Raw genomic sequence first — 19,979 nt, forward strand, 5'->3', positions numbered from 1 at the left:
GCTGTCTAGCCTGAGACACTCAGAAAAATACAGTATCATGGAGTCTGCTAAACGTCAAAGTGGGTAGCTGACTGGGGCTAACACAAGCAGAGCTAGCACAACCAGCATACAGGGTAAATACATACCACACTTGGTTGCCATGATAACGCAGCTAAATGCGTGTGATTGCAAGCTAGCAGACTGGACTCCCAAGAGATTTGTTGTGACTAACTTGCAATTCACATTCGAGCACTTGTAATGTTACAACTTAAATTTATCATTCAATGATACATGTTAAGTTTTTACACAAGAACATTTATAGTGTGCAAAGTGTTCAATAGAATACAATAGGTTTTTCTATTGTTTATTTTATTTTATTTCATTTACTACATATATATATATATATATATATATATATATATATATATATATATATATATATATATATATATATATATATATATATATATATATATATATATATATAATTTTATAATCTGACATTTGACAAAAAAAAACAAATAAACAAAATAAATAAATAAATAAATAATTATTGTTTTTAATAATAATAATAATAATAATAATAATAATAATAATAATAATAATAATAATAATAATAATAATAATAATATGTATCTTTTATATTTTACAATATTATAAATTATTATAATGATCACAAAAAATAAAAAAACAAAAAGGGTGTTTTTTTTCATCTTTGTGAAAACTTGAAATATGACCCTGGAATTTCTGCTATTAGGCTAACTAAAAAAGTTTGTCTCCATTTTCTAAGTAAGAAACATCACAAAGTGCACAGCACTATGAACTGTCATCCGATGGATGTGCTTTGTTTATAACCAGTTGGCAGATCAACAGCAAGTGGCGTCGCTACAGTTTGGACCCATCATATGAACATCAATCTGAGCCTTCAGCTTATTTATCACTTTTCTGTTGAGAAAGAGTTGAGGTTTAACTTTTTGACAATTTAACGTCACTACTTGATGACACCCTTGCCACCAACAGATATATGGCTCCTGATTTCATTGTTGGACAGAGATTCTGACAGCTGAGTGAGCAACAGACAAACACCAGACCTCTGCCTCTAAGAGTGCCAAAATGTGAACCAACTGTGACCTTTTAACAGTAAAGTTGAGAAAGAGCTGTCAGATGGTCCCATATATCACAGCTTCTACACAGCAGTGGTTGTGTCTAACCCAGATCTGCCATAAAATACAATAAAAACAGCAGGGAACAGAAGCATTCAGAGCCTTTGATAGGAAAGGTTTGGCCATGACGCACCAAACTGTCCATCTTTGGCTTTAGGAGCAGATTTTTGATTTGCCAGCAACCAGGCTTTTGCTTTAGCAACTAAAGCATTATGTGCATAGCAACAAGCCTTACTGTAGCACCCTGAAAGCAATTTATATAACATCCTTAAACCTCTGGTCTTGGGGAGTAACACATCACACACACACACACACACACACACACACACACACACACTCTGTCTCACTCTCTGTCCCCTGGCAACATACCGCATGAGGGTGTCATAAAAACACGTCCTGCTTGGCATCAGATACAAAAGAGAAGGAGAGACAGGAGAGGAGAAGGAAAGTGAAGGAGGAAGAAGAAATGTTTGAGTCTGTACTAATGAAAATGAAAGAGACAGACAGTTGAGAAGACGCTGAAGCGACCTGCGGCTGGCCCACACTCACCTCTTTGGAGGAAAGCACCATGCAGATCTTGGCAGCAGGATGGGGGTGAGTGGCTGGCCTGTGTGTCCGTCCACAGTGCTAATGGACGGGCTGGGGAATCGACTGACTCCCTGCGTGGCCACTCCGGCCATGCCAGTGTTGTTGGCGTTATTTATGTTGGCGTTAGAGCCCGATGATGAGTAAGAGGAAGGGGTGAAAGTGGTGGAGTCCATGAGCTTCTCGTGGGATGGGCTCTCCCCTTCGCAAGGGGAGCCTTTCTGGCTGATGTGCAAGGGGCGCTGGGTAGTGAAGGACTGTGGGAATGAGGCCCGGCCATCGGTTTGGTTGTAGTAGTTGACATGGTTGCTGAACAAGCCACCTGTCCGCTGTGGGATGGAAAGAGAACTGTTAAAGAAGTAGAGACGAGGAGGAGCGATTAAAGGAACTGGGGAAAAGTTTGACAGGCGTAAAAAGAGCTGGTTCAAGTTTTACTCATAGTTACGACCATCACACTCACTGCACAAAGCCTTACTCAGCCAGGATGGAAATGCACAGCGAAGGCCTTATTTTAAGAGCCAAGCAGAGCTATATCCCCAAATCTGCGCTTTTTTTTAAACAAATGAAATTTAATATGAGAGCAGAACATTTATGAGACTGAATGAAACAGGCTCTACAGTTTTGGCCTTACTACAATCACCAGATGTTCAATAAACAGTGACCATAATAAAGATTTTAATGACTGGCTCTGAAAATTGGTTTGATTTTACTTTTTTATACAGAAAAAGTTCTTTAACTGTTTTGCATTTCAATCAAAATTGACTGAAGATACCAGACGAAAGCAACCTTTTCTATGACTCGTGCCACTTTAAATTACACTTAAGCCCACAGTGGCTGTACTTACTTCTCTCATTAAACCATTTGTTAGTTTCTGTTTTTACAGTATTTTTACAGTATTTACACATGCTCACAGCACAGTTCTCCCCTCATCTGTTTTCCATCACAGTAGCAGGCTACGCTTTATCGACCGCCGCTCTGAATTCAGGAGCATCTTTGTGAGCAGATATTTGCTGCTGTGACTTTTATCATTTCATCAACGTACCTTTCCTCAGTTCTTGCTGAAAGGAGCATCTCTTTGACTCTGGACATAATTGTATCTTTATTCGGCAGTCCTTAAAAATAAAACGTCGGCAGTTGATAGGAAAACCTCCTTTGGGTATTCCCTGTCAGCGAATGGTTTTCATGCTTCACTGTGCTGCAAGAAATGGTCTAACTTCCTTTGTTTGCCTGGTTTTTAACGGAATAGGATTTAAAAAAAAAAAATCTAGCAAAAGAATTAAGAAACACGCCGCAAGCCAGTACCGAACTCAAGGGCAAACCTCATGGGGCACAACCTAGCACAACTGCTAGGCCATCTACAAGCCAGCATAGGATGTTTTAAATGTGTTACTCTGTTTAGCAGACTTTGCTGACGCTGTTTTTACTGACTCTAATTTATTTGTATCATCATATCATTGTATCTCAAAAAGACGCTGCACACTTGATGTCCGATATACCACACTTGGTTGCCATGATGACGCTGCTAAATGGGTGCTATTGCAAGCTAGCAGACTGGACCCCAGGAGATTTGTGGTGACTAACTTGCAATTCACATTCGGGCACTTGTAATGTTATAATATAAATTTATCATTCAACATTATTTGTTAAATTTTTACACAAGAACATTTATAGTGTGCTAAGTGTTAAATAGAATACAAAATGTTTTTTTGTTTATTTTATTTTATTTTATTTATTTTGTCCTCTGCCTAATTGTAATTATTCTCTGCCTGCCAACATATATACCCTTATGTGCTAGCTATGGCGCCCCTGCCCTAGGTGGTCTAGCAATGATATGACAATGGAGGCTGATAACATGCAAAACTCACCCCTGAACAAAGTCTTGAACCTGTTTTTAAGTCGAATTTTTGACATAAGCTCACATTCACTGTGCTTTTTAAAACTGTATTGTTCATTTTTTCCACTATGCAGTTGCACTGAGTAAATACACATCATTTAAAATCTGACTGTGTTTGTTCAGTACTTTGTAGCCAAGCTATGTTGCAATGTTTAGCCGAAACTGAGCACATGCAAGCATGTCCGTGTATGTCCATGAAGCAATAATGTGGCATCAAGCTGGGCGTTGATCATCTCTTTCTCTCTCTGGGGAGTGTGTAAAAGTGTGTGTATCCGACCTTTACCCTGAAGATATCGTCCTCGGATGCAGCCGATACAGGCTCCTTCAGGCCTTTGTCCATCTCCTCCTCCACGGTCAGGTCTCCGGAGATGGCCCTCCTAATCTCTGGACCTATGTCATGCAATGTCCGCAGGCCCGCCTACACACACAGAAAACACCCTGTAGTGCTCTGCTGAGCATGGACGAACACACTGACCAGTGTGTTAATTTGTGGAGCCTGCACTCACACAATATACATGCACTACATCTCTGATTCACATTTCTTACTTCATCCCTTTATCCTGACAGATCAGCAAACATTTAAAAACACACTGAAGGCTGTAAACCATCTGTGTCTTTGTTTACCTGCAGAGAGAGGGCTGTTTTCGGGGGCACCTTGGCCACCAGCCCTTGTTCTTTCCTCTTCTTAAACTTGCGGAAATATTCCTGGATCAGGAAGGTGGCGTAGAACTTTCCAACTGTTACCTCATCATCTGCAAAAAAATAAAAGTGTCACAATGTGTGATCCTCAATTCATTTTATATACTACTAGTCAAAGGTCTAAGGAGACCCTAAATTTTTCCAGTTTTTAGCGAGATTCATGCAGTTCAAGTCCAGTGAATGATAAAAGAGTATGTCGTAAGATGCCAGAGGTTAAGAGAAAAGGTAAAACTGAAAAATAATGAGCATCTCATAACACTGGGGAACAACTTGAAAAATAATCTGTTGAGATAGATTTTTATACTGATTAAAACTCAAATTGGCACGCTGATTCCAAAATTGCAGTCAGTTTTTTTCCTCGCATGTTAATTTTGTTCTCCACAGCTTACCCTCCAGATAAGCAAACTTCCACTGATTGGCTGTAGTAAGACTTGCCAGCTGATTACGATTGGACTCATCTACAGCTATGTGAGACAGTGCCATGAGAGGTGTGTGCAGCTCCCAGTAGGCCAGTACTACCAATATCTGCTAACAGAAAGCTAGCATAGTAAGAATTAAGAGGATTTGTGTTGGCTTTGCTCTTAACCTTGTAACCATGGGCGTACCGTTGTAAATTCTATGTTGTTTTAGTTTTCAAAGCTTGTAACTATTCCACCTTAATGTTTAATTTACATAGGAATATATTTCCTTTGTTCCAGATCATGTCTGCTCCTGTAGCTCCTCCAGTAGCTATATCCTTTTGTAAAAACACAACAGTGTTAAATAAACATTGCAGTCATGCCTGTTTCTTCCATATTTCATTGGATGTCACTATTTGAAGACTTTTATAAAACAAGCACATATCTAAAAATTCTCAAGAAAATACAATCTTGTGGTGATTACATAGATTTGGGTGTGTGTATATGTATATATATGTTAATATATATGTGTGCCTGTGTGTGTATGTACATATATTTATGATATATATGTGTGTGAATGTATGTGCAATAAAAGTTGAAGACCTTTGTCCTTTAAGTATATTAGCTCCCCCAAGTGAGTGCAAAGTATGTCAGCGGGTGACTCGTGAATCAGTATGTCTGTTGCTTCAACAGTGGATTCTGTTCTGGTTCCACCTGATGATTCCCGCCTCAGGCATCTCTCCACTTATTATGTAATTAATGCAAACACAGTTTATTGACCTTGTTGGTTCTATTTTACAGACCTATGTTTTTGTTTTTCTGTGCCCTGTTTTCAAAAATAATGCAAAACTCTATTTAAAAAAGTAAAAAAAAAAAAAAAAAAAAGATTAGTAGGTATGTTAAGTCAAGAATTTTCCCAATTTCCTAAGAAAACAGAATCCTGTAGCTCAAAAACTTGACCTGATAGAGAAAAACTGAAATCAGTTTTGGATTCCAAAAATTAGTCAAAAGGAGCTGTTAGACCCAACTCAACAAAAACTGTGTTCCCCAGTGTAATCATATAAAAAGGCCCTTGAACAACTTAAAGTTGTTCTGCAGTATTCAAGAATGATCAATCCTTCAAAGTTGGTGCTACCAGTTCCTACAGGTGTCCAAAGTTTTCACAAATCTTTCCAACCATCTCTGTGTGTATAAAGTAGAGCTGGAACACACCGTGGTATCAGACAATAATGAGCATAACTGAACAGTATTGTTCTGCAGAAAGTTGTGTAATGCTCTAAAATGAGCAGGAAAAGGTGATTCATAATGAAAGAGAAACAGCATCAAAACATGTCAAGAAACAGGTCTTTCCTACAAAGAAGCTGCAAAGAAAGTCAAGGTGTTGATGAACAGTTTCCTTTAGCATCCAGAGACTCAGAAACTGGGACTGGAGACTCTGACGGGAAGTGGTCTGGCAGAGCCAAATCCAAACCAGAATCATAAGATAAGTTTCTGAGAGTCAACAGCTTGTGTGATAGATGCTCACAGGACAACAGCTTCAAGCAGACTCTGTCTCTGACTCTGTCTGGTGAGGTGTTGATCATATAAATACAGGGCAGTGTGTCTTTCTTTTTAATTTGATATTGATGTGCTCCATTTTATGAAAAAAACATTGTTGTAGTAAAACATACCACCAGCAGGGGGCACCACTTGATCCAAGAGCTTCATGCTTGTTCTCTTCCAGATCTTCTTCACTATCGCCCTCAGTTCCTCGTTGGCCTGCTCCAGATTACCTGCACAAAGGCATGACCAGAATACATGAACTGCAGAGTAATTTCATTTTCCACAGCTGCTAACAGGTTCATGACCCTTTGTTTGAATGTGCACGTCTGATCATCCTGTGACTGTGTGACCTTCTCTCACCTTCTGTCTTGATCCTGAGTGCAGTCCTGACCAGGGCAAACAGCGTGGCATTGAACATCACCGTTCCATCGCTGTTGAGAGGCATATTCATCGACACCAGGCGCTGCGTGGGACAGATTTCATTGGACAGTGAGACATTAAAAATGAAATCATGCAGAGGTGAATGTTCAAACTGTCAGCTGCTGATAAAAGCTGGCAGCTGACAGTTTGTTGAAAATGAGTCAGGCAGCAGTTCGACACTGGTCACTACTTATTTTCCTTTTGATAAATGTAACGTCTTAATATCTAAAATATTTTCCCTGCATGTAGAGATGCTGTCAACGAGCCATTTGAGTCATTGTGGAAGGTGTAAGCACAGTGCCCCTCACAGATGCATTAATTCTGTCTAAAAATAGAATAAGAAGAATCTGCGACATCGTTTTTTATGTTGTGTATTTTCTATAGCTCTGCAGCCTTTTTTAAAATGCGTGTGACCGTGTATGTGTGTGCTCACCTTGCAGGCCACCCTGTGTGGGCACAGCTTTCCAAAGCCAAGGGGGGGCTGTATTCTCCTCAGCAGAGTCACCACATCCAGATGCTTTATTCTCCCTCTGCAAACAGCACAGGGTCAGATTAGAGTAACTCTCTTCAAACCCTTTTCAAATTTTAAGATGAATTGTTTAAACTTACTTAGCCTCAGGGTCATATTCAGCCCAGATCCTCTTGAATTCATCCAGATGATGCGGCCCCAGGATCGACCAATCGCGCGTCAGGTAGTCAAAGTTGTCCATGATGACAGCCACAAACAGGTTGATGATCTGTGAAGGATCAGGGAACAGTCAGATGGTGCGCTGACAAAATATACTGCTCTGAAGTGACCTGATTTAAAGATGCTCTGAGGAGGATCTGTTTTAACTGCACTCCCTCGCCACCTTGTGGCCTGGAGTCTCCGCAAACTGTCATAAATTACTTATAGCGAGGCGTGTATTTGTTTTTGGAAGTAAATGGAGATCGGATCAAGACAAATTTTCTTTATCTAAAACAACTTTTTACTGGATACACCACGCTAAAGTAAGGTATTAATCAGTACAGTTACATAGCCCTACATCAAGCAAACGTTCTAGTAGTTGGCTATATGTAGTGACATCAGCCCAGTGCTCCGACATATCTGTAGGCTAATGTGACAACAAGTCACATTGTCAGTTTGCAAGTAGTTTAGTAGCCATTTATGTTTAGTGCAACTGGCAGCCCTGTGCACGTCTGCAAAGATGTGTCTGTAAAGTGTAACGTTAGTGAATCCTGGTCATGTCGTGCCAGTCATCTACCAAGCAGAGCTAACGTAACCTCACTCTTCATTTTATTGATAGACTCTCAAGTTTGAACAGACCACTGCAGAATAACTGCTGACTGTGGGTTGGAATGGACATTAGCACTACTGGTCCTTTTCCACTAGCACGCCTTGGTCCTACTCGATTTGTTTCCACTGGCATGGTACCTCCTAAAACAAGCTAGTTTTAGTACCTACTCTGCTCAGGTTCCAAGTAAACTGAGTCAGTACTAAAAGATGACGTTACCAGACGACTGTTGGCTACTGATTGGTCAGACAATGTTGTCATCGTTAAGTCATGAGCGCGATGCCCAAAGAAAGATGGGACATAAGAGGACAAAAGCCACCCGCCACTTTTAAACAACAACTGCAAGAATGGTGTCCCGTTGAGTTCTCCTCTTGCATTCGGTTTGTGACAAAAAGCCACAGACTGAGCAGCAAGTATACTGCCTCCAAGTCCTCCATTGTTTGCGACTGTTGGGTCGCCCTTGAAATGATGTGGATGCGGTGTCACCCAGCTGTTTTATGGCAGCCCGACCCCGCGTGGTTAAAGAACCAGGCTAGTGGAAGACCATCACTGAACAAGTAGAGTAGAGTCAGGTCGAGTAGAGTAGGGCCAAGGCGTGCTAGTGGAAAAGGGCCATAACAGCTTAGCCTCTGTGTTATAGAGTGATACAGCCCGAGCTACAGGCTAATTAGCCTTTAGCACGGACTGTATCACTCTCCTGTTTAGTTTTCTTCTTTTCTTCTGTCCTTTTTCTGTCTGACAGTAGGTTCCTGTGTCCACCATCACTACAAAATTAATCACAGAAATCGTTTTCAGCAGAGAAAAACACAGATATCTCTTTACTACACTAAACTTCGTCAGCCGGCGTTATGTTGTCATAGAGACCTAGACGTGCTGTGAATCAATCTGGTCCTGGTCAACCCAAACTAGAGGCTAAGAAGTCGCATTTTAAAATAACCTGTAACCAGCAATATTGCATTGATAATCTCATTTTAAAGTGTGATAATGATCAGGCATATATCTAGAAGAGAGACTTTTTCAAGATCACTTTCAAACTCCTCACAGCCCCTTAAACTTTTAAATGGTGCCATAACAGATTTTCCAACAGTATGAGATCTGTTGCCAAAATGCATATTACACTATAGAAATAATTAGCATAACACAACTTTGCGTACTGTGTGTGCTGTGTTATATTTAGTTAGCTTGAGTTAGCTAATTCTGTCATGGAACTTACCAGAAAGGCACAGAGCATGTAGAAGCTCACAAAGTAAATGATGGCAAACTGGCTGCCACAGTCCTCGTTGGCGGTGTTGCTCTCATTGGTGGATCCTTTCTCACAGGGTCGATTGGGCGAGCACGCCAGCATGATCTCCTGCCACGCCTCTCCTGTCGCACATCTGATAGACAGACACATGCATGCACACAGCCACACGGATATGCACACACATATATGCACCCACAGTTGGACAAAGATGCATGCAAAACATATGCATATACATCAAAGAAACACACGACACGTATACATGTGCGCAGGTGTCCAGCATGGAGTCACATGTGCATTCATGTATTCACAAACACATACGTGGATGTGTTCATGTATGCATACAGGCATACACATGTGTAGCGAATCACAAGCACAGAGATACAAAGACAGAAAGAGGCCAACACACACCCACACACACACACAGATATAATCACACACATACACACACACACGTGTTAGAGTGTGAGCTCCAAAAAGAGCAAAACACACAGCAAATACATTCACCCTGACTCACTGGATTTACAGAGATTAGATTCTCAGTTCACAACCTTCTTTGACCGTCTTCCTCTGTGTAAACTTCAGCACTATTTCACTTTTTAACTCTCTGTGTTGCCAACTTTCCATTTTTGGTGGGCTCAGCTCTTGACTTTTGACAGTGCAGGATTTAAGTTACGCAGCAGTTTTGAAGTATCCAACTATGACGTCTTTACGAGTGGGAGCCAATAGCTGATGATGACATAATCTGTGGAAGGTGAAGTTAGGAAAAAATGACTGCAAAAAAAGAGATGCTTTTTAGCTGTGAGGCATATAATTTTATCAGCTGAGTCTCTCTGAATCATTTTATGTATTCATTTTTCCATTTTTTACTGTGGTTTGAGGAAAATAGGATTTTTATGACTGGCAACAGCTGTTGCTGATTGTCACACTGCTGGTCACTAGGTCACCTAATAATTTTAGAGAAATAATAATCATTATAATACTGATAAAGTTGCAACAAAATAATAAAAAAGTCATAATACTTTTTCCAAAACTCTCTGAAGGCCTTGTTTGCCCCTTGGAAACTATAATCGACAACAAACCGATCTTTGAGGCAAACTGCAAAGCTGTGTACAGAAAAGGACGCCAGCACCGTTCTGCTTGAAAAAACTGTCCACTTTTAACATTGACAGGACCATGTTGACCTTAATTTATCGTGCTTTTATTGAATCACTTTTATCTTTCTGTCTTGTTTCATGGTTTGGAAATGTGTCCTTAAAAAAAAAATTGTTTAAACCAAATTGTGAAATAGTTGAGGGAGCTGATTGGTGAGTCTCAGCTCCACCCAGAATCCCTGTACACCAAGCAGTTACAGAGGAGAGCTTACTCTATTGTGAGAGGTGACTCCCACCCTCTTAATGCTGAGTTTCAGCTGCTCCCATCAGGTTGGAGGTTCATGGTACCTGCTTCTAAAACCAGTTGTTACAAAAACAGCTTTGTACCAGTGGCCATCCAAGAAACTGCAACACAACTAATTTTGTTTTTGTTTTTATCATTTGCGCTGTTTCTCTCATCTTGATTTATGAATGGCACAATTTTTATTGACTTTACAATTTTGTGTTGTTAGTTTATCCAGATTCCAGAGACTTGTGAGCAGCAGGCAGGTCCAAAACAAATTTCCAGTATCGTATCGTATCGTATCGTGTCGTGTCGTGTCGTGTCGTGTCGTGTCGTGTCGTGTCGTGTCGTGTCGTGTCGTGTCGTGTCGTGTCGTGTCGTGCCGTGTCGTGTCGTGTCGTGTCGTGTCGTGTCGTGTCGTGTCGTGTCGTGTCGTATCGTATCGTATCGTGTCGTGTCGTGTCGTATTGTATCGCATCGCATCGTATCGTATCGTATCGTATCTTATTGTATCGTATCTTATTGTATCGTATCGTATTGTATCTTATCTTTTTTTTTTTTATCATCCTGTCTGTTTTTAACTTATCTTTATATATCTTAACTACTGGTTTTAGCTTATCTTGCTTTTTATCTCACAGCTGCCCTTTCTGTCTCCTTTAGTCTTAGCACCATGTCACTTTGTCCTGTCTTGTGTGGGTCACGATACGACAACACTTACTCACTGTAAACCAAATTTGCCCAAGGGTACAATAAATATTCTGAATCTGAATCTAGTATTTATCTTTTTAAAGTTGGTGAGTGTGCAGATGGTAGGTGTGGTTGTACTTGTGTGTCAAGAAAATTGCACCTAATAGTACCGGCAGTGTTTTCCTTTAGTTAGCGACTAGCTATGTGCCCACTGGCAACTTTTGTTGCCACTCACAGAAATAAGCCCATGAACAAAAAAATATTAATCCCAGATACAATTTTTTGGTGGAGGGTTACTCCAGAGACTTGAATGATTAAATAATTTGAATATGTTTTGGGGTAAAATCATAAGAAAGTGATGAAAATTGGCTCTTTCCAGGATGATTTGCATCCCCCATGTCTTCCACTGGAAGGAGCAGGAAGCAGATGATGTCATGTGACAGGAACCACTTGGTAACTATTTTTTATAAAACAAAATATTTTTTCAAGTTCTCTACTAGATATAAGTGGAAAACGTTGCATTAGTAGTGCTGAGATTTGATATTGTGAGTAGAAAGTGACGGTGATACACCTCTTTAACTCTTGGCAAGGTGGCAGCTACTTGGTCTCTAAGATCAATGTGACAAAACATTTTCAAACATTGGATCTTTCTCAGTGTGAAGTGGCTAAGTGGGCTGAATTTCACAGCTTGACATTTAGAGATATCATGGCATTTAATTAAGCAACTGCTGTTATGAAATGTCATTTGAAACGGTAATGTATTATGAGTAAGAGGAATCAAAAACATATTGATGTTTTTATGATGTTAAAGGGTTCAGGACAGGAGGAAGGGAGAGGAAATGTTGACTGAACTCATGAGAATGGGGTCAAAGAAGGAAATAATGAGGAAGGTGAAGATGTGGGAGGTAATGAGGAGTGATTTTTCCTCACCTGAAGAGCAGCAGCACGGCCTGAGGGAATGTCTGGAAATTATTGTTCCTGTTGATCTGCGAGTTGTCCCGCAGCGCTATTTTACCAAACATCTGTATGAGGGGAGGGAAGTAGTCACAGCACACAGGATACGTCATCAGCATTGACAGAAGAAGGCAATTCATTCTTTTACAAAAAAAAACACGAGAGTCCCCAGAAAATCAGAGCAAAAAGATGTTCCTCTCATCAATCAGGAAACAGCAGGAAGGACGGACAGACAGAGAGCAGAGACAAAGACAGGGAACAGCTCGAAGAGGAGGAGGAAAAGTGGAGGAGAGACTGCGACGTGACAGGACTCCGAGAGGACAGACACAGGACGGAGCCAGCTGGAGGAAAAGGTGAGAGGGACGAAAACACAACAGGGAGGGAAACAAGGTGACAATACAACAGCTTACCTGCATGCCGATGACAGCGTATATGAAGAATAGCATCACTATAAGCAGAGCTACGTAGGGCAGAGCCTGAAGAGGAGAGACACACATCAGTACAGAGCTGGAGACGATTAACTACTCTGCACCAAGGCTGGAGTTCATTCACTTTCACTCAAACCTCACATCTCCAATTAGCCCACACAATTAGGAAAGCATTGTAAAAAGGATTGGGTTAATCTAACATGTGTACCTTTTGGCTTTTTAAATGAGCAAGTGCTTTATAAGAGAATGATCGGTACTTAATGAATTGAAAGTGAACTGATCTGCAGCCCTGTGTGGCACAACACCAAAAACAATCAAGGACAAATCATCTGACTTAGTGGAGTGCAAAACCTCAGCGAAATGCAAACTGCTCTTTAAGTTGAGCCAGGAGACCATTCGGCACTGATGTGTTTGGCCAAAAGGGGCCAGAGCAGGTATGTTTTGTTTAAAAACACACCTGGGAAAGGGTTTAGAGGTGAGCTCCTGGCCAACTATCTCTGTGCCTGCAGCAGCCGGCCAAATCATGATAAATAAACGAAAGGGAGAAGTTTAGAAAATTAGTCTTTATGTGCTCCAGTGGCACTTATAATAATTTATTTTAGAGATTTGTTGACTTCTTTCTCTGACATGAAATGGCCCGTCTCAGTCAGCACAAGAGAGAACAGATTGTCTTCATTTTCTCTCTACGTCTCTATCAAATGATTCAACTTTTTGGTGTGGCGCTGAGTTAAACTTTTCTGCTTCTTAACCTGCCTACAGAGCGTGGCAAGTCTCAGAGATTAGTAGGAAGGTGTTTAAAGGAAAAAAGAGAGGAGGCAGAAGAGTAGGAGAGAAGAGAGGAGAGATTGGTGGTTAATATTCCTTAGTTCCTGTTTTCTCAGCTTCCTTAATCCTTCAACATCTACCTTCTGCAAAAAATAAAAGACTCCTAAACCTCCTCTCCGTTACCTCGCACCATCCCTCTTTCTTTCCTCGTTCGCTGCGTAAACTGTCCCACCCTTCTCAGAGAAAATAGGAGGTGAAGAAGAGGAGGAGGGAGGAGGCGAGGAAAGGAAAGGTGGCTTGTGAGCCGCTGACAGGCTGGGTTTACACATGGCCCCATGTGACTCAGATTTGAAGTTACAAGATGAGAAAGTCTGAATCACTCATTAGGAGTCGTTAACTCTTAAACGAATCGATTCTTTTTGATGAAATGTAAAATTAAAGAGACAAAGCCTCAACTAAAAGCTTCAATCAGGGTCACATAAGTGTTAAAACTCCAAACTAAAAACCTGTGTGAACCCAGCCCCCCTGCTCTAGCATGTTGTGTCCGGTTCTCCCCTCACTTGGAAGGATTTGATGAAGGTCCACAGCAGGGTCCGAATCCCTTCCCCGCGAGACAGCAGCTTCACCAGCCTCATCACGCGGAACAGCCGGAAGAAGGTGATGGAGATCCTGGCGTTCTCTTCAGAGTTCTGCAGTCCCTTTTGGTGGGGTTTGGTGTTTTTTTTATCAGAAAAAAACACAGGACGCATGAGGACACATGCAGATGGGACACACGCACGTACACAAACACACAGGTAAGATGACGACAACACACAAACAACCCAAACACAGACATATGGAGGAATGTGGACGTACGTGTAACATTCAAAAGCATATTCCCACCCACAAATACATGTGGATGTAAATATGAACCACGCACACACACCAAACACACACACACATACATACTGAGTTAATAAATGGAAATCTGCGTCCAACAAAATCCCATCAAAATCAACTGACACAAGAGATCTGGGAGAGAATCGGGCAATCATGCTTATTTCACCTGGCTTCATGGAAAAATCACAAGAAGAGTCACAAAGCATCCACTGAGTATCTGCGCTCGTCAAAGAGACCCTGCGTTAAACCACCCTGAAAGTCTCCTCACTTAAAAAAGCTCAATTTCTCTTCCTGCCACTGATATTAATGGTTCCTTAATCCCAGCACCTCTACTTCACTTAAATGGGGGAGAAAAACACTTGGGTGCTGCTGCCAAAACCTATAAACAGGTAAATCCAGACTTGCAAAGACATTTGTCACACAAGACTTAAAATACTTTGGGAGCCCCTGAGGTAAATCATCCAACTAAGCTGAAAGATTTTGGATATCCTGCACCAGTATGGACTTAAATTTTAATAGCTGAGGCCAGGCCAGAGAGAATTCTATTGACAGAGGTAAGCTCTTTCATTAATCACTGATAACAATTCACAACAGATTCCAGCTCAAATCCTCGCCTGTGGGCTGAGGCTCTTTCAATAAAGCATGCACACACAGGAGGAAGTGGCCACCGTGACACCAAGTCCAGGCGGATGAAGGTAAATCTGCCCAAACAGCCACTGCCCTGTGTTTACTCCACTCCCCTAAAACCTGAGTCAGTCTGTTATATAACTTCATTTGTAAAGTCTCTTCCAGTGAACATGTCATTCTCGAACTGAGGAAAAACACAACTCCAAGCCGTTTGGAGAATGTGACGCTAGTTAAAATGTACCCAGTAAAAGCATTAAAGCGGGAGCTTGAGAGGCACTGCAGCCTTCTGTCTATTGTCCCAGTACTTGTCCACAGGAAATAACTGGATGATGAAATATTCAGCCACCTCGCTGAGTGCTATTCTATTACAGATTTATTTATTTATGCTGCCGCTGCTCATTCTCGGGAACAAAAAGACAAAAAGAGAGGCAAACATCAGGATTTTTGTAAGAGTCGTGCACTGAGGACAGGATCTAGGAGCCCATTTAAAGCTTACCACAAATAACATATGAAGAATCTAAGGCTAAAGACACAAGATATTAAAGGTCCCATATTATGCAAAAATCCCTTTAAGTCTTTTAGTGAAATTTTATGGTCTTTGGCTTTCATCCCAGCCCACAAAATGTGATATTTAATGATAAAACCTGTAATTAGTAGTGCTTGTATACGTAAAATTCTGACCTAAAACGAGCTGTTTGGATTTGGGGATTTGCCGACATCAGCGATTCCCTTTTTTGACCAATCAGGAGCAAGTCTGACCAGATTGGTCCACTGGACCAGATACCCCTTCACTCTCTCCGAGCCCATTCTCCTCCCCACTGCGGGAGAGAAATCTCTCCAGCAGTGAGGATGAGAATGCCAAAGTTGAAGAGCCATCACTGCTCAGTTTTTGGCAGTAAACAGCCACATAGTTCCATGCACAAGCTTCCCATCTCTGAAGAAGACAAGACTGAGTGGCTATAGTTCATTTATCAAGGAAATGTTCCAGCTACACTCAGTAAAACTGTGCATGTGTGTGCTAGTCTCTTCAAGGCCAACTGATTTTCCAACTTTGGACAGTACAACAGAGGGCTAGAGAATAGACTGGTCCTGAATCCAGGCGCATTACCAACCATCCGCTCCAAACCTCGGACCCTGGAAATGTGAGTATTTTAAATCCTATGTGCTGTGGAGCAGATGTAAGAGCTTTTCCTCAGTGTTCCCCCTGTCTCTGTGTTAGCTTCAGGATGCTAACTTTAGCTGCAGTTAGCCTGTTGTTTTAGCCTGTAATGTTACAGTAAACGAGCTTTGCTGTTTTCTAAACATTGTGCGCTCAGAGCTCGTGGCGCCGCTCTCAGTGACGCTGAAGAGCGGGCGGTATCAGTGGTGGCTCATTTACATATGAAGGTCACGCCCACTAAATCAGAGCGTTCTGAACAGAGGGGCTATGAGAGCCTGGAAACAATGCTGCTGTGCTTGATTTATTGGCTGATTTATTGGCAGAAAAGGAGCATAATATGGGACCTTTAACCAGAATGACAAGAAAATGCACCAAAACAGCTAATTACACGCCTTTACAATAATCTTTACCCTCTAAAAATGCAGCCTCACTGCATTTCCTTTCACTGTAATCATCAAACGTGACCCTAAAAACAGAAGCTCTGCTTATCTGACCTCCACAGCTACTTCATGCCATTTGTGTTTTTTCAAGAGGCCATCCATTCTTTACGCTAATCCCACAGAGAAATCATAGTGTGTCCCTTTAAAAGATGCTGCCATTCTCCACACATCTTTATGCAGTTTGGGATAACAGATGTCGTTTTTTAATTCAGCACTGCTGATCGTAAAACAACGAGCTCAGGGTGCTTTGAACAGTTATTCCTCTCAGGGATAGACTCTCAGGATGGATGAGACGTTTTCTGGTGGTGTTGTTAACCAACCTGAGACATGAGTTATCCCAGAATCCATATGAATATGCTGAAAATGACACATCTTTCTGAGGGCTCATATTTTCTGCACTGCATGTAATAGCACGGCTGAACCACAGTGGGGACCATTTCACCACTGAGACATTGGGGCAGTGAGCTAGAAAGGTACAGTGACACTAAGTGTAACAGATTAGGAGGGAGAGTGTGTCTGAGTATGAAGAATAGTTTGAATTATTCAGATACATAAAAACAACCAGACTAAACAAACAGACTGATTCACGGACAGATAACAGACAGGTAGGCAGAGAGACAGGAGGAGAGACAGGTAGATAGAGAGGAGGCAGGCCAGTGGAGAGCAGTGAGAGAAAGAGAGACAGCGTGATGGCGTGACCATGATGGCTTGAGCTGATGACGAAGCATCAAAGGGACCACACCCACAGGAGAAGGCGGAGCTGCAAGCCATGGGGGAGCCATGGGGGAGTCGGGGACAGCGGGTGCCTTTTTTTTTTTTTTTTTTTTTTTTGCAACAACAATAGCCACTCAAGGAAAGTCACAAGACTCCAGTTACATTACGTTTGCACAATATCTGCTTCCTCATACACACACATTTATATAAACATGTAAAAGTACGAACAGAAGCTGAAGGAGGAGCGGAGCTCTGGTGGACATGCTGCAGAAATCACAGCCGACAGGAGCGACAGAGGAGAGAGGTCAGGACTAACAACAAGCCAAAAGTTTCGGATCATACCATGGCTGGCGTAGCAGAAGGAGGGATGGAAGGATGGAGGGATGGAGGGATGTTGGAGGAGGTAAGGAGGCGGGCGAGGTTACCGTCGGAGCGTACCATTGGCCTTACCGCAGGGGGGTGAGAGGAGGAAGAGGAGGAGGAGGAGGACGAAGAGGAGGAGGACGAGGACGAGGAGGAGTCAGCTGGCTTTAAGGAAAGGCAACAAAGATCAGCACCAGAGCAGCGCCTTGGTGTGTGTGTGTGTGTGTGTGTGTGTGTGTGTGTGTGTGTGTGTGTGTGTGTGTGTGTGTGTGTGTGTGTGTGTTAATGTGAGAGAAGTGAGAGTTTCACGTCAGCCCAGACCACCGAGATGGAGCGGGTTCAGCCTCAGATCACCCCTCACATGGTGGGAAGGTGAAAACATAATTTCATCAGGGGCGAGAGGGGGATTCTGTAAGGGGCCCGGCTGCATCCTGTGTGAGGGCCACATCAGGCTGAATCACCGCTTATCATGCTACGAGAAGATTGGGACGTGTAACTGTAAGATATTGGGAAATTGCCATCCTGCGCCTTGGGGGCCAGAATAATGAATAACGGTCTGAGGCAGCCTCAGAGGAGAAAAGAGCTGACTGTGAGCGTGTCTTTGTGCAACCCTGCATGTGTCATATGAGGCTTGTGTGTGAGTCGGGGATGGATGGGCGCTTCTGAAGCTATCTGCTCTGCTTTCTGCCAGCTGTGGCGACAGTAAAAGAAGTTGAAGATTTCATTCAACAGGGACTACGTTTACCAAATGCATCTGGGCATTGAAGGTTGATGCCACGTTTGCATTTCAAAATCTTTCTTTGACCTGAGAATCGCATGGTTTTTGCTTTCAGGTCAAAGATGAACCAGATTATCACAAGAAGCCAGGAGGCAAAGATCATCTCGGTCAGATGCTCTTCCAAAGATGCTTTTGCAAAGTTGAATAATTCATAGAACATTGATACAAACGCCCACCAAGCGTCCGAGGCATCGCAACATTTTTCTCTGTTGTCAATGATAGATCGACAAGTAGCCTCAATGTCTGAGGCTGTTCACTCTGCTATGGTACACTGCAAAAAATGAAACCTTATCAAGTGTTTTTGTCTTCTTTTTAGTAGAAAAAATCTTTTTAGACTTAGGCCCTGTTTACACAACATTTAATTTGAAAACGAATCTATTTCAACTTTTCATTTGAAAAATCTGTGTTAACACGGAAACGACTGAAAACGCTGTAGTAAGCCTGCCAGGCCTGTAGTTGGCGCTATAACTGTCTTGTCCAGAAGCTGCTTTTGGGAGATCTCCACTGAAGTAGAGTTGAGCCGATCATCTGGTGTGTTGGGGAATACTAAGTTAAAAAGTGGAGCAGCAGATGCACATTTTGAATAAAAACAGTCAGCAGATTCAGCAGATTGAGCAGCACAACACTGTAGTTCGTGACGATCATAACAACTCTACTTTTTCTACTTTTCTAATTTTTCAGAAGTTTGCTTTCAGGTCGGCTGAAACGCTGTTTCCATGTAAACGCGAGGCTGAAACGCAACAAAACTCTTGGGTTTCACCCTAAAACTGTTGTTGTGTAATCGGCCCCTTAATATGCTTGAATTTCTTGCAACAAGCAATAAAAAAATCTGCCTATGACATAAGAAAAAAGTTTCTTGTATTGAGGCAACTTTTACACGGAGACTCCCGCAAAGATTCTTCCTTTGTGTTTGTTAAAAGCCATCCGCGTTTACATGAGGACGGCGTGAAAACGATCCGCGTTCATACGACTCCAAGAGGACAAGTCACAACAATGTAGTGGCCATGCCAGGCCAGTAGTTGGTGATGTGGATATATGTGTGCATATATATGCTACCGGGTAATCAGCCATCTTTATTGTGGTTGTTCTTTCCTTGGCAATCCAACCTTGAGGCAAATTACCGCCACTAACTGGACCAGAATAGCTTAACTGGAAGTTGTGGCTGCCTTCACCTGAAACTGCGAGTGCACATGCGGGGTGCACGTCAGTGTTTCACCCTGAAACGCTCTGCTCTGTGTTTATACGAGGCTGGATGGAGGAGCGTTTTGAAAACTCTCCACTTTGGAGAGTGTTTTCAAAAGTTTCCATTCTCAGATGAAACGCAATGCGGTCTCATCTAAACGCAAGGCCAAAACGCAACGAAATGCTAACAGATTTGACCGTTTTTGGCCTTGTGTTAACGGGGCCTAAGACATTATTCTAGTTTCAAGCAAATTTTTCTTCTTTCATTGGTAGTTTTTTTGTCTTGTTAAAAGCAAGTCAGACCACATTTTTGTCTTTAAATAACTTGAAAGAAGTCATTTTTCTGGACTGACCAGTTGAATGTGGCTCATATCAGGTATAACAAGACAATTTTTACTTGAAATAAGGCAAAAAACACTTGATACGATTTCA

General features: G+C 41.9%; 1 protein-coding gene across 10 annotated transcripts in view; it reads right to left on the minus strand.

The window, feature by feature from the left end:
* The window catches only part of cacna1c (calcium channel, voltage-dependent, L type, alpha 1C subunit), a 292,067-nt gene that overhangs the window by 17,728 nt on the left and 254,360 nt on the right, over nucleotides 1-19,979 (minus strand). For 3 of the 10 annotated variants that reach the window (XM_074697807.1, XM_074697809.1, XM_074697808.1), the window contains 13 exons: nucleotides 17,567-17,752; nucleotides 13,966-14,103; nucleotides 12,623-12,688; nucleotides 12,189-12,280; nucleotides 9,168-9,330; nucleotides 7,290-7,417; nucleotides 7,114-7,210; nucleotides 6,621-6,723; nucleotides 6,389-6,490; nucleotides 4,246-4,373; nucleotides 3,899-4,039; nucleotides 1,692-2,056; nucleotides 1,512-1,538 (listed from right to left, as the gene is read on the minus strand). In XM_074697807.1, the coding sequence (XP_074553908.1) occupies nucleotides 1,512-1,538; nucleotides 1,692-2,056; nucleotides 3,899-4,039; nucleotides 4,246-4,373; nucleotides 6,389-6,490; nucleotides 6,621-6,723; nucleotides 7,114-7,210; nucleotides 7,290-7,417; nucleotides 9,168-9,330; nucleotides 12,189-12,280; nucleotides 12,623-12,688; nucleotides 13,966-14,103; nucleotides 17,567-17,752 (1,736 nt within the window). The remainder of the gene's footprint in view (nucleotides 1-1,511; nucleotides 1,539-1,691; nucleotides 2,057-3,898; nucleotides 4,040-4,245; nucleotides 4,374-6,388; nucleotides 6,491-6,620; nucleotides 6,724-7,113; nucleotides 7,211-7,289; nucleotides 7,418-9,167; nucleotides 9,331-12,188; nucleotides 12,281-12,622; nucleotides 12,689-13,965; nucleotides 14,104-17,566; nucleotides 17,753-19,979) is intronic. The other 7 variants (XM_074697816.1, XM_074697806.1, XM_074697814.1 and 4 more) reach the window with 5 other exon arrangements.

This window comes from Halichoeres trimaculatus, unplaced genomic scaffold (genome assembly GCF_033239565.1).
Source record: "Halichoeres trimaculatus isolate MK-OKI-2021-1 unplaced genomic scaffold, fHalTri1.1 fHalTri1_scaffold_21, whole genome shotgun sequence".
In the NCBI taxonomy this organism is placed as follows: Eukaryota; Metazoa; Chordata; class Actinopteri; order Labriformes; family Labridae; genus Halichoeres; species Halichoeres trimaculatus.